Source organism: Aythya fuligula, chromosome Z, assembly GCF_009819795.1.
Source record: "Aythya fuligula isolate bAytFul2 chromosome Z, bAytFul2.pri, whole genome shotgun sequence".
NCBI lineage: Eukaryota > Metazoa > Chordata > Aves > Anseriformes > Anatidae > Aythya > Aythya fuligula.
In genome coordinates, this window is record NC_045593.1 from 83,534,322 (window position 1) to 83,549,623 (window position 15,302).

The window sequence follows — 15,302 nt, forward strand, 5'->3', positions numbered from 1 at the left end:
AACAATCACAAAATCATCCTAGTGTATTTTTTTTTTCTTAAATAGAACTCATTGCTTTTTCAGTTTAAACCAACAGTGTAATACAGCTGTCAAAACATACCATAAGTCTTCTACCTATATTTTCTCAGCATCCAAAACCATTGTGTTTTGGTTTTCCCTCCCCTCCCCTTTTTCTCCATTCATCAATTGCTTCATGCCATAGCAAAGATTTTGAAGTCATAACGAGTGGGTTTATTAAATAATAAATATCTTAAATAAAGATATTTCTACACATGTACTTTTTTTTTTTTTTTTTTTTTTTTTTTTTTTAAATGTAGCACCTTACATGCACAGATTTTCTCAAAACCTGTAGATAGCCCTAAAGCAACCCAACTATCTGAGCATCTCAGCTCCAGAAGAAACAGAATCTGTTGGTTTTTCAGAAAATATATTAGAACTCACTGTTTATGCTTGCAAGGGTTTTGAACATTGGAAGTGGTATACAGCTCAATTCCCATTACAGGTGTTTTCCTGTCTTTGGAATACCATGGATTTATGCTTTGACACAGAGACTTAATCAACAGTGATATACGTATTACTTTGAGGACTCCTTTAGTATGGTACATTTTGTAGAGTCAGAAAGGGTAATGTTTCAGAAATGTGTTAATAGATAGAAGAGAAATCATGACTGTAAACATGTGAGCTCTATCTTTACTACCAATGACTGGTCATGAAACAAAGCAGACAGATTATTTGTGAGCTTGAAAGCTCAGGTGGGTTGTTTTCTCTTTGGTAGCAATTAGTGAAAATTACTTTAAAAATAATTATTCTTCTTGATAAATACATGAAGGACTGTTGAATGTTCTGAGTTCTACAGTATCTGTAATAGGGCTTTATCACATTGTAGCTCTGTTTCCAAACATAGCTTGTAAGAATCTATATCCCTTTTCCCCTGACTTTCTTAAGAAAATTATTGAGAGCCAAGATTTTCCATCTCATCATTTTGTTCTCTATTCACTTGCAGTTACTAATCGCTGTAAAGATCTCCAAACTAATTTTAAGAATGTGACGCCTTGACAGTCCAAGGAGTCTACAAAGAAAAGCATGGACCTTCAAACAGAAATCAAGTCTGTTTAATGTGCCTGACTACCAAAAAAAAATAATCTAAATTATGAAAAATAATATTGAAAAATACATTACCGTTATGCCACACTAAGCATTAAAATGTTTTATAATGGTTTCAAAGCCAAGTTGAAGTAGTGTTCGTAAGTCCTTCTGTGCAGTCAAGCTGGTCATGATTTTATTATTATTTTGTTTTCTTTCTTAAACAAGACAGGTTTTCTCCACTGAAAAATGTTCTTTTTTTTAATGAAGCTCATATTATCTGCACAAATTCAAGGAGAGACACCTGGGATGTGGAAAGACAGACTGAAGTCCCTCTTCCACCTAATTTTCTCAGCCTCTTACATCCTATCGGAGCTGCTCCACTTTGTATAAATAACTGAATACTCATAGGAGTGAGATCTTGAATCAGGGTTTCCCGAACCTGATATGGGCATTCTACCCCTTCAGCTAGAATACAATTCTATTTCTGGCCCTAGAAGTTACAGAATGGATTTTTACAGCAATTTCTACAAAGCAAAACAACTCCATCAAGGGAAAATGACAAAGTTCTATGCTGATAGCTAATGGTCTAGCAGTTTGGGCATTTAGTTTGGATACAAATTCAATTCCCCAGTCTAAACCAAGAAGAATAAAGAGTTGAGCCTGCATATACGGTCCCTTAGGTGACTGCCCAAGCTACCGTATTATATGTTATTTTAGGAGGTCTTGCTCATCATCTTTTCTTCAGCTCATTATACGAAGAGTAATCCTGAATGTACTCCAGGTGAAAAGGTTTTGTTTGAATTGTATTACAGTAATAATTTTCACTTCACTTCCTGAACCGTTTAATTGTTTGAGATGAAACTTGAAAAGATTCTGTATTGTATTAATATTAGGTTGCCATCTCTACATACATGCTTACATTGCTTCTAAAAGTTCCAAATGCAGATGGATAAAGGTTGCTTGTAAGCCTGTACTTAGGAACTAAACAGTTGATCTGATTTTCAGAAGCAAACTGCCTGCATGAAGCTGTTCTTTATTGCCTTCATATAGACATAGCTGCCTAATTGTTTTTTGCTATCTTTTTTTTTTTTTTCCTAAGCAAAATCTTGGCCTGTGCCTATATTTGCATTATTTTGCATTTAATTATAAACACTTCAGTATAGTTGCAATGATCTTAACAGCACCTGCTTATGCATTCAAGGAATAGTAATTTAGTAATTAAAGCTAATAAACAGAACTTTCTTAATTAAGCTGTGTAGATCTGTTATCATACAATTTAAGCAAACCTGCATTTACTTCAGTGTATAAAATAAGAATGCTTTTGGTAACTTGCAGCAATTTAGTACAGCCTTAGAAATAATGATATAATTCTTTTACCTTACCGAAATTCCATGTGCAGCAAATAAATGTGAGTTTGTTTACTGTAATTTCAAAGCACTTTAACTGAACAGTTATCTAGATTAAGTAAGATTTTCATTTGGATGCGTTTACTTCCTCAGTACAGCTGTGGGGTTTGTTTGTTTTTTAAATCAGAAGAATTGATTTACCACATTTAATTTTACTTCCTGTAACAGTCAATTTTTCAATAGCCTTGCTATTGTGGTGTGTCTTTTTTTTTTTTTTTCTTTTCCTTTTTTAAACTGTACTTAAGCTCCTAAAATGTATCTATGGTCTACAGTACAAATCTAAAGGAAGTTTATGTGCCATAATACAGTTTAAGTACATAAATAAAATCTACATTGTTTCCCCATAAAGTAATCTCTTCTGTACAAATGCAGAAAAGCCTGAACTGAATGGATTCTATTACAATACAATATAGGATTTCATATTGACTTTAAGAAGCATTATCACCTCCTTGACTAACCCTTAGCTGCCAGCAGACGCTGCCTCAGGCCAGTACACACCTAATTGCTCGGTAAAAAGGCCGTTTCCCTACCTCATTGAGCCGGATGATGTGATAAATTTGCCTCAGGTACTCGCTGCCACCTGGTTTGTGGCAGATATCCAGGACCATCATGTTTATTTTCTGCTCAGTGAATCCAAGTGCAATACCTTCTTCCTCTAACGGTGCACCTTCCACTGCAACCGAGCCACTGGAACATGAAAAATTAAAAATATTCTTAAACTACTAAAAATCAAAATATTGATACAAAGTCAGATGAAAACACGTGTAAAATCCTTAAACATTTGGCTTGCACAGCACAAATGTTGCTGTATACATTACTGAAACCTTCACACTAAAAAATGCTAAACAATTAAAAGGTCATTAAAGATAACATTTTAGTATTACACGAATTTTACCGATTTTTATCAGAAAGACCGAGAACTTAAAACATTCTTTACTGTAAGGACATACAAGGAGCAAATATTTTTTTATTTTCTTTTCCACTATAGAAGTATCTTTGCCATTCCCTGTAGCATTTGCATTCGATCTTTTGTACATTTTTCTTTGCCTGTCGCTGCACATATTAAAGCCTAATTAACATGTCAGAAAGGTAGCCATTACTCTAAGTATAGGTTAGAAATTTTAAATGAAGTCTTTTTCTTTCCACTGGTATGCTGGTAACCATTTCAAAGGTACCTATTTGCCACTTGTTGCACTTTTTGCCCTGTACTTTTCATTTTTTTCCCCTTCTTAATAATGTTAGTGTCCAACTGCTAAAAAAGGAGAGGAAAAAAAATAAATGAAGGTGACAGGTTAAAAAGCCTCAAAAAAGTGGACATTCAGAACTCTGACCATTATCAGACTGCTCTCTGGATAAAAACATAAGTTACCAGCTCTGTAGTTGCTTAATATTGTAGACTGGCAAAGTATTAATAATAATAATAATAAAAAGTACTAAAAGAAATTCTTTCCTCCAATTTTTGAGCTGCAACACAAGTGTATGTTGGTATCCAGACACGTCAAGAACTTGAAAGACCAACTGAAAATATTACGTATTCTCCAATCTTTATTTTGATTAATTTAAAGTCTACAAAATAAGCACTCTGACTAACACCCCCTCCCCCCAATCCCTCATCCCCAGTGTTTTACATTTTAGAAGTGAAAAAATACAAATACTTTGGTATTGTCAGCTGTAAGTTGCAGTTTACTTTTGAAAATGTGCTGTGATTACCAAGTTAGTTCTGCTGAAAGTTGCTGCTTGACCTGAAGGCTCACTTAAATGCTGCACAGCTGCTGGACATTAAAGCTGATATTGCTTCCACATGCAGCTTCAGAACTTCCTACAGAGCAAATAGTTTCAAAATATAAACTATAATTTTGTTCTTTGCTGAATGGAAGTAAGGAATACTCTGTTATTATGGTGTATTTTACACAAAAGCTTCAAAGACATCGATCTTTAAACTTAAAGTACGCTTAAGGCTGATGTTTCAATGCCACATATAGACATAACCTGAATTTCTTGTCAACTTCTTAGCGATTGACATTGAAAAAGTTGAGGACCTCTGACAAAGGAGTCTATCAGTGTCAGCACCCAAATTTTATCCTTTCCTGTCCGTCAGTGTGCAGGTGAAGCAGATGATTGGATTCAGTCAGTGCTATGATTAATGAGTTCCTCTCTGGATTTGGGACTGCCTATCAATCATGTCATTAGGAAGAATGTGCCCTGAAAGAGGCAAACCTCAGCCAAGGAATAACTGCATTCATCTTAATCTGTATATGCACCCAGCCAGCCAAGTCAGGGTCACCATGATGAAAAACAATAATCTTCAACTCGACAAATTACTTTCCAAAGACAGACATTTCTTTTCTTTCTGGGCAGTGTGCTCTTTCAGAACCTAACGTGACTGTTTACAGCTCTGGTGCTACTATAAAGTGAAGGTTATTTTAATGAATAGTAATGTTTTCATGCAGTACACAAGACAGGCAATGCATACAACAATCTTTCACTGCAATTGTTTTTCCTTAAAAAGTAAGTTGAATTTGTATGCCATAATGCAATAACCTATATAATATTCACACTTTTTCTGAAGCCAATTTCTGATAACAATAATGTAACATAAAATTATGCAAGACTTGCTTATAAAAGTCTGGTGCACATCAAAGTTGTTTTCCACAGCTGGGTCTGTGAATCACACATACATTTTTGGATTTCATTGTTTTTATTTTTCTTCCACACAACTGTATATATTAAAAATCTATAAACATGTATGAATATACATAAAAATGCATGTGCATAAATTTATCCACTAAATGATTGAATTATAAAAGGTTATACAGAATGTATTTTTACACTGAATATAACCATTCTGATTTCAAACAAATCACATCACAATACATGTAGTGTCCTTGAAAAAATCTGCCTTTAGTTTAGTGGTTACACAACCATTACCTAGTTTAAATATTTCAATTTCAGCTTTAATATATTAGTTTTACAATTCACATTTATAACAATATTTTATCTCTACACTGCATATCTCAGCTACCTACTAAATACATTTTTCTCCCAGTAATTGACTGTTGATACTTGTATACAAAATATAAAAATAATATTTATTCTGTACTCCTATTGTAGAAATCCCACTGAAGTCAGAAAAGAGTTTCCTAGCTGCATCATATATCTACTCACTTGGAGAGTTAAGTAATGCATTGTTCAGTTTCTTAAGCTTACTGTTAGAAACCCTGATCACAAACTGGTTCTCAATTTAGAAGACACTATAGACATACAGAAAACATTTTTCCACAGTGTGATACCTGTTATGAATAATATATTTTGCATTTTTCTGATATGTTAGAAAATTGATAGTACTTAAAAATTCTCACCTTCAGCAGACTTGCAAATACTAAAGCTTTAGCTCTTAGAGAGTATCGCAATATTTGTCTTATACTACATTTATACTATTTTTAAAAACACCTGTTCTATTGGTAAATTAGGAATTCTATTAGGATGCTCTCCTAATCTAATCTAAAGTATCTATACATTTTGTGCATTTTAGTTTTTTGGTTTTGTTACATGATTGTTTCAGTGGCTGGCATCTGGCTTCAATCCTTCAATCACTGGATTAGAACTTGTAAATTAGTATTAAATGGAAATGTAAAAGATCACAAAAGTCAATGTCAATGAGCATTTGTGTGATACTGTTGCCATTTAATACTACTCTTGTTGCCTGATTACTTGCAGGAACGGAATCCAGTGCCTTAAAGTGTTGCATGAAAGCCTCTTCATTAATAGCAGTGATTCTTACCTACAATCACTATATTGTTTATTTATGCTTATATTACTGTAAGGATGGTAATGTCTGGAACCTCCAAGAATATTCATGGAAATAAAACCACACAAACACATGAAAAACAACAACAACAAAAACAAACAAAACACAACAACAAAAAAACACCCTTACTTTCAGTGTAGCCAACCGTTTAATTCACTGAGTCCTGTCACTCCAATAAATCTACTATTGGGAAGTTGACAAATAGTGTTTTTACAGAGTGGAACACAACTTCAACATTAGAACAGGACTATGAACATGCTAACATGTACAGAAATTCTTGAAAAACCATTATAAGGATTTAAAAACTTGGACCTAAATGTCAAATCTACAGTGAAAGTTGGTATTTCCTCAGAAAGGAACAGCAGGGTACTTTCTTGTCCTGTTTTCATATATGCTACTTGCCCCCTGTGTTAGTTATGTTTTAAAAGGAAATATGCTTACTTTTTAATCTCAGATGAACATGGAAAGCCTTTTATTCCTTCTTAATTTAATCACTATAGCAAAACTCATTTATAAATGCATTGCGGTGCCCTCTAGTCAGTGTACCTGTTCATGTTCTGAAAGATATATTGACTAAATTATCCACCTTTTTGGATCATCATGAATATGTGAAAAAATATGAAACAAAACATGAAACAAACTATGTAACATTCTAAGCACCATAAAAAGACTTTTGAAACAACAGTTTCAGACACACAATTCACTTGCAAAAACATACTATGATGCCATCAATATTAAGAACAAGTCTATTTCATATAACACAATATCATTAATTATCTAAATATTTTTTAGTTAAACAACAGCCATAAACATATAATTAATTCAATAAGTTAAAGAATAAACAATAGCATTTGGGAAGTACTACATTCTTACCAGTCTGTGCTCAATTTTCTTGCCTTCAGCAACTGGCTTTCGATCCAGTTTGGTCTTTGCTGTTCAATGCTCTGTATAACCTTCTGGGTCACTTGTTTAGGACCACTTTTCTGTTTTCCCATAATACTTTCTAAGCACACACGAATTAAACTGAGTTTTTCTTTGCTCCATCTGTCAAGCGTTGCACCTGTTAAAAGTTCTGCAGTATTTCCATCCTCAAATATCCGACATATAATTACAATCAAGTTCCAGACAAGCAGACCAGCTTTCTTCAATTCAGCAAAGTTTCTTGACATTTTTCTCTCAGCCAGAAAAAAGAAGTACTTAATTGGGGGAGGCAAACATGCAATCACTGTAGGTAACTTGCTGATTACAATAGATACTGCCTGAGCTGCAAGCCTTGTGAAGCCTTAAAAAAAAAAAAGAAAGAAAAGAAATATGATTAACATTAACATTCTAGTTCTATCACAGCAAGCTTCTGAATGTTGTATGATAATTTCTAACTTTCTTTTGTACTGAAAATGGGTATAGAACGTAAGTACTCAACACTGTAGCTTGACTTGTATTATGCTTCCTCTATATAAATCCCCCAAAATCTAAACAATAACACAAATTAGAGAACCTACAAAATATAGAATTCACACTGTGACTCTGTTAACAATTAATCTTGCTGTGCACAGTTATTCCAGGACAAATTAAGAACACCCTGGTATTCTGAATGGTAAAAAAGTTGCCTTCAAAATTGTAGTGCAATATTTTTTTCAAGAGTTGAGCATTGTACTGAATGTATCAGGATATTGCATATATTCATAATCTTGTTTTCTATCAGTCCTTTTTTATATTCAAACCTACAAAATTTCAGTTTATCAGCTGAAATAAAAGAAGCACGCGCTACATAGCACACCATTTTAAGTACTACAGATATTAACAATAAGCATAAAAACAACTACAGAAAATATGCTGTTGAAAAACCAAAGGCATATCTAAAATGAAACAAATGAACCAAAAGGTAAGCTACAATGCAGATTCATGTGTGGATTAAAAACAACAACAACAAACAAACAAACAAAAAATGACAAGAAGAAGAAAACAAAAAGCAAACAAATCAAGAAAAAAATTCATCCCTTTCACTTCCAGTCTTAACTCATTTAAAAAAAGAAAAGAGAAAAAAAAAAAAAAAAAAAAAAAAAAAAAAAAGAAGGTAGATTTGCTCACAAATGTAAGCCTTACTTCTCATCTAGTCATATCAGACCAGGCTTATCAGACCAGCCTGAAATAGTCATAGAAGTTCTGGCATAGAGTTCATTTGTTAGAATGCCATGAGACTCAGTGAGAACACTGCTGCAAAAATGTGCATCAAGATGCTGAAGAAAAGATATATGGAAAGAATTGACTGGTGGCCCAACACTCTGAAGCAGGCTTTCCCACAATCTACAATTCCAAACCTTTATGCAAAAATATACTACAGTGATTCTTATTGTACTAAAAATAATCAGGTGGCAATAAATTTCTGGTGAAATTCCACAAGTTAGCCTTTTGAAATGATGGAGGGCTTAGGCACTTAACAAAAGTATCTTAAACCTTTGAAAAATATCCTGTTATATACATTATTTATCTTTCTTCAGTCAATTTTTCAAAAGTCAAGCACCACGGAATTCAGCACCAATTTTAGTGCTATGCAAGAATAAATTGTTGTGTGAAGTTGAGACGAAAAAATAGGTATAATTTCAGTCAACACTATATACCTAAATTTAAACTGTCCAGATTGAAAAGTTGATAACTGTGAGAAGTTATTGCCATTAAGGCAAGAGCATAGATATTATGCTTTACAGTCCCGTGAATCCCTCCTTACAACTGCCAGACACTAAAAATAAATACATACATACATACATACATACATACATTTAAATGGTATTATTATTATCAGTACTACAGTACTGATTATTTTAAAAAGCTTGTTGGTGTATGCAAGGTATAAGCCTTAAGTAAAAAATAAACAAACAAGATGAATTTTAGCGCTAAACACTTAAAAAACAAACAATCAAACAACAAAGCAAACAGCCTCCCCCCTCAAAAAAACAAAAACAAAAACAAACAAAAAAAAACAGTAAAAAACAACAACAACACAACAACAACAAAAACACAATCAAACAAAAACATTCAACAGGATGTTTGGAATCTGTTTTCCTTAAGGTTATATGGCAACACCCATGAAGTCTTAATATTTAATTTTGATATATACACGTTAAAGGGTTAACAAGCCTTTTTAACAAGACAAATTTCTGTGAGAGTATAAATGTCACCCACATTTCCCAGACTCCTTTCTCTTCATTTCCCGAGGTGTATAATTCCATTCCTTTGGAACTGTTTTCAGTAAACTTTCAGGAACTATTTGCTTGTGCTGATATGTTCCATAGTTTTCTGTTGCCTCCCACGAATGCATCAAAGAAATTATCTGCTTCACTATACCCTTGACTGAATTAATCAAAGTCAACTTCAAGCATCTGATAACCTCTGGCTCCAACTCGCCACAACTGGAAACTTCAGAAGAAAGAATTATTAAATATTCAGTGAGTGTACAGTCATTTGTTCAAATATGTTTCAGAAAGAAGTGTTTCAGAATTCTTATAGAAAGAAAAGTAACAACATTATGATTCAAAACACCTTACATCTATCAACTTGCTACAAATTAAAGAAATAATATAAAGCAAAACAATGTAGCATCTTGTACCATCTTAATACACTACTGACAATACAATACAATTTCATTTTTTTCCTCTACTTCATGGCTTCTTGTCAGCAATTTTTTTTTTTTCAAAATTTAATCTGATTAATATTTTCCTTTTTATTTGGAGTACACTTAATTACTTGCTAGACATTAATGAGTTGAGTAGATATACCTATTTTTTTGTTACTTTCTTGTCTTGCAAGCATTAATACAGTGACATTTCTTAGCTAACCAAAATGTTTTATTAGAGAACAGCAAAGGAGAAATGATACTTTGGCAACAAAAATGCATAGAAATAATAGTCATCAACAGAGACATAGCATGTTATCAGAGATTGCATGTTGAAAATGGAACATCTTAAATACAGTTATTGACATTACAACAAGTATCAATCTTCTCCACATTCTTAACACCACAGAGAACTGCAGTTTCTCCATTGCAATGGAACAGCAGTTGTCAGGCAGAGTGCTGCAGGACATATCAGAGATATTTTTTGACACTAAGGTCCTTTGCCCTAACTTTTGCTTGTCTGTGCTTTTTCTGGTGTAAGTTTTTTTTTTCTTCTCTGCGGGGTCTTTCTCAAAGCTTCCTCACAATATTTCTATCTTTTTCTTCCTCTTAAGGCTCAGATTTCCACTTTTTGTAATCCCATTTTTTCCCAGAGGAACACCTGAGCTCTTTCACCACCAATATTCTCTGTTTTAAGATATTCTTATTTCTGTTACCACTCATTCCTTCTCCTGTTTTATTACTTCCTTTTCTTTTTAGCCGTCATTTGCAATATCATCCTTCTAAACCTCATCTCCCTTTTCTAGTTGAATACAGCTTTTCCTTGGGGGTCATGAGGCAAAACGATCATGACGGCAAATTTCCCTCTCCATGGAAAATTAGCAGTCTGTCTCCCTTTTGGCAGCAGAGTCTATATGCCCACCAGACTAAGTCTTCCTCAAGAGTAGTCCTTCCTTTTCTTCTTCCACTCCCCTTCAGTTGATTCTCACTTTTAAATAGAGATATTAAATACACAGGGACAAAGATCTTGTGTTGGTAAGGACCTACAGACAATATCTGCTGCCAACCTGCTGGTAAGGAGATCCTGGCCTACCATACTGTTCTATCATACTCTTTTCTCCAAAATTTCCACTGTTCCTACAGTGACCTGGTCACTGAGAACAATTTATAGCATAATTTTGAAGAAACATACAATCATTTAATCACATTTATTAGAGCAAAAATAATATGCACTAAATGTCTGAAAACTGACAAGGTTTAACATCAGATTTAAAACACTTTCTAATAAACTAAATACCTGTCATGCTGTACAAGTAATCCCACAAGTGCTCTTTTTCCATGTAGGTCTCAAAAGCAATTCCTAGTGATTTGGGTGACAAAATGCAGTGAGATAATACCGTGAAGATTGTTTCAATCAGAGTAGGCTCTTTTGTATATATCTGTTCTGAGAGGGAACTTCGTTCATCGCGATTCAATACTTCACTTCCTTCAAAATAAACAAAACCATTGTTAATAATTTTCAGGTAATTCAAATCATAGAAACAGATAGTATAAATAAATAAATAAATAACAAAAGTAAGAAAACTTTATCTGAAAAATATTTCAAACAATATTAATACTGAATACAAAATTAATCCTGATTACAGATACTGAAATCTTATCTCCCCTGCATAATTGCATTTGACTGCTTTTCTGAATTATATGTAGCCATTAAGAAAAAAAAAAAAGAAAAGGAAAAAAGAAAAAAGAAAAAGAAACCACTATGAAATATATCTATTTAATTAAAAAACAAACAAACAAACAAACAAAAAACAATAACAAAACACAACACGTTAGTATATAACTGGAATTAAATTATTCACTAAATATTAATTAGAATTAAGTTGGACTATTTCCACAGAGTCACAGTCAAAAATTATTACTGCTTAGCTGGTCTCAACAATATATTAGCTTGAAATTATAGAAATTGATTTGGTTATACAAAATAAAATGAAGTAGCTGTTGCATACTCCCCAAACTGACTTAGATTTGTTTTTCAGCACAAGATGAAACTGAGAAGAAATCATTTATCTGAAACAAAATCTGAGGTTTTCTAAGATACGAGCTCATATGTTTTAAAGTTAACTAGTGATTTTCATAGATTGGAGTGGTAACAGGTTATATAACATATATTTCTAAATGCTTTTCATAATAATTTAAAAACATTCTTCCAGCTGAAGGATAAAGATGTGTTTAAACATTTCTATGGCTTTGACTTGTGCTGACTTTAGAGATGATTCTTCACATATGTCTGGGATATCCTTTTGATGCTAATGATCCTAATAATGGCCAATTAAACACTTTTCATTCAAATGTATAGTTTGCAAAACTGAAAGTCTCTATAAGACTGATTTTGATAGAATTATGCTTAAAAATGTCATTGTTTTATGCCAGTTCGGTTGGCCCTATCTTTGAGGTCTCTTCCAACCTAGATGATTCTGTGATTCTGTTTAGCAACCTGTGCAGGAGAAAGATAAAAGAAACACAGTTTCTAGGCTTATTCTTCACAGTGGTTCAACCAGCCTTCAAAATCTACCACAGAGGATAACTGCCGTTTTCCAACCAGCTCTGTGAATGAGTTGAGAATGTTGTAAAATTCAATAATCTCATTTGAATCTCCTCTGAATTTCTGCAATCTAATTCACATGTTATTGTAAACCATACAGATTTTGTAGTGAAACCTAATAGAAACATTGCATAGTATGAAGAAATCTGAAGAATAAGACCAATCATTTCATAACCAACAAGCTCTCTTTCTCCCCTCTACCCTACAAGGCAGGAGACAGATTGTCCATTAGATTTTTTGTTTAGTCAGCTTTTTTACCTATGAGTTGAGTGAGCTGGCATACTGTGCTAAGACATCTTTTAATGCCAGATGCTCCTAAGTAAAATGGATTCCTCTAATTCACACAAACCAGTGATATGTTGTCTAATATAGATATGGCAGGGAAAGAACTGAGAAAACAGAAAAAGCAGTTCAAAAAGAAAAATCCAGAAGTACTCAAAACATAGGAAAAAAATTTAAATTAACTTTCATTATATTTACTTGAAGTAGATTTTTAAATTAATTTAATCAAGTTCTAAGGTTTGCTGAGAAAATTCTAGATTTTTCTAAATCTAATTTCTAATTAAATTTCTAATTAATTCTAAAATTAATTCTGACTAATTCTAAAATTAAATTTCTAATTCATTCTAAATCTAATTTTAAGTTTTCTAAGTTTTAAAAAAATTAGATACTACGTAAACAGTCTTTGCAGAACACGATGAGAAATTGCTTTAAAGGGGCTTGTGACTTGAAATTAAAGCTATATTTGGTCTATGGTAATGCCACATGGAAAGTTCAAGATACAGCTTCTTAACTTTTCTAATTAATTTGGTGATATCAATAAATTCAGGTAAATAGAAAGAAGCATAAAGGAATTTAGCGGGAGGTGGAAGTTGTACATGTATCTTCTTATAACTGGTTAATAATGTCATGTTTTTAAGTAAAAATCTTTGGGAATCCACTGGGAAACCATTACAAGGCTAAGCATTAGAAAATATGCATGCTTTCATCTGTTTTTTCTTGTTTTATCCTGAAGTAAATGTTGCCCTTATTGTAAGAAAATCTGACCCTTCAAACCTCAAGATGAAATGTGGCCTCCTTGAGTTTTCTGATTTAGAAATTGGCAGAATAATGTCAGCTGGTTTAAAGGTTTATCTAGTTGATTGGTACAGATGGTTAAATATTATGAAGTAGAGTCTACAGAAAGATATGTAGATTTCTCTTACCTTAGAATTTTTTTTTAACGTTTATTAGCTCACCTGTCATAACATTAAATATTCATCTTACTGTGAACTCCAATGCAGCCTTCTTGTTAATCATCACATAAGAACAGCATTTATATGATAGGCATAATACTTACTGCCCACTGATGCTTCCTCCTCTCTCTCTTTTTTTTTTTTTTTTTTTTCACTCACCACATTAGTAAATCAAAAGATAGTCTGTGAAGGCAATCTAAAGCTCCTATTGGTAGCACAGAGGAGATGCTTCTTTTTCCTTTTATCTGTACTTATATCCCTACATAAATATGGTTATACATTTGTCTTATGCACTGTTAAATACAATCTTCTATTGGTTACTCCTACAGTAAAATATTCCAAATGCACAGAAGATGCCAAAATAAATAAAATTTAATATAGAATTATTAATAAATACCTTTACAAGAATGTCATGTATTTAGTGAATAACAGCTGTGCTTTAACCAGTTACAAGGAATCATTCTTCTTATGACAAAATAATGCACTTAACCTCCTAGGATAGTACAATGTATTTTAAGGACATATCTTCAAAGAGGCAGACATACAAGTATAATTTATCCATATATCTTTCTTGCTGATAGAAATACCTCCCAGTAACTTGCTGACATTATCACACTTATCCAGATCTTTTCTGCTACTGGTTTAGCTATGAAATGAATCTTACTTAATTTAGAAAATCTGCAGTTTTTGACTGTAGACTTCTCTTTCCCTATTGAATCCTTACCAAATAGACAAGCTAGGAACACTTATGCTGTATTTTTTGATGAAAAGAGGTAGTCAAAATTCACATTTCTTCATGCTCTTTCAGTCAAGAAGAGAAACTGATGATAGAATAAGTTATTTCTGATACGGTTCTTTTATTTGCCAAGAGCATAACACTTCTGTTTGCTTTATAGTTTAAATAACAGCAGCTGAAGAAAATACAAAGAATGCAAAAATATTTTATTTGTTTATAGAACAAATACAGAAATATCTTTCAGCAAGCATTCTGCACTGCTTGCTTCTTTGCACTATACTCTCAGTGCCTCCCCTGTGGCTTTTTTTTTTTTTTTTTCCTGCTGTGGCAGATGACTTCACTTGTGTCTCATAGACTTGCAATCTTCCAATGCAGTCATTCTCCAGTCAGCCTTGACTGTTAGAATCTCTTGTACATTTATACATAACTTCATTTCAGCAGAAAGTCTATTATTTTAGGTTTTTATTCCAAATATAAATTTTAGATCATATTACTTCTATCCTGAATGAAATGCAGATCTTAATCCTACCCATTTGATTTCAGTAAAATAAAAATCATAACATCCCCCATATTAGCTGCTACCTATGAATCCAATGAATCTTATTGAATCCAATGAAGCTTGAAACAAGTAAAAAGCACAACACAAGACCAAAAAAAGACTGTAACAAACTTTTTATCATTTGTTTGTAAATTATTATCACAGTAGCAAACTACTTCTTTGGCTGCATATTCATACCTCACTAATCTCATCATATTTTACACTTGTTCAGATTCTTTTATAGTATTTTCTCCCTGAATATAGCTTCACAGAAACTT

General features: G+C 32.8%; 1 protein-coding gene across 6 annotated transcripts in view; it reads right to left on the reverse strand.

Annotated features, from left to right (window-relative positions):
• The window catches only part of KIAA0825 (KIAA0825 ortholog), a 256,596-nt gene that overhangs the window by 123,646 nt on the left and 117,648 nt on the right, over positions 1–15,302 (reverse strand). For all 6 annotated transcript variants that reach the window (XM_032205814.1, XM_032205813.1, XM_032205811.1 and 3 more), the window contains 4 exons: positions 11,208–11,396; positions 9,481–9,714; positions 7,174–7,582; positions 3,023–3,179 (listed from right to left, as the gene is read on the reverse strand). In XM_032205814.1, coding sequence (XP_032061705.1) covers positions 3,023–3,179; positions 7,174–7,582; positions 9,481–9,714; positions 11,208–11,396 — 989 coding nt within the window. The remainder of the gene's footprint in view (positions 1–3,022; positions 3,180–7,173; positions 7,583–9,480; positions 9,715–11,207; positions 11,397–15,302) is intronic.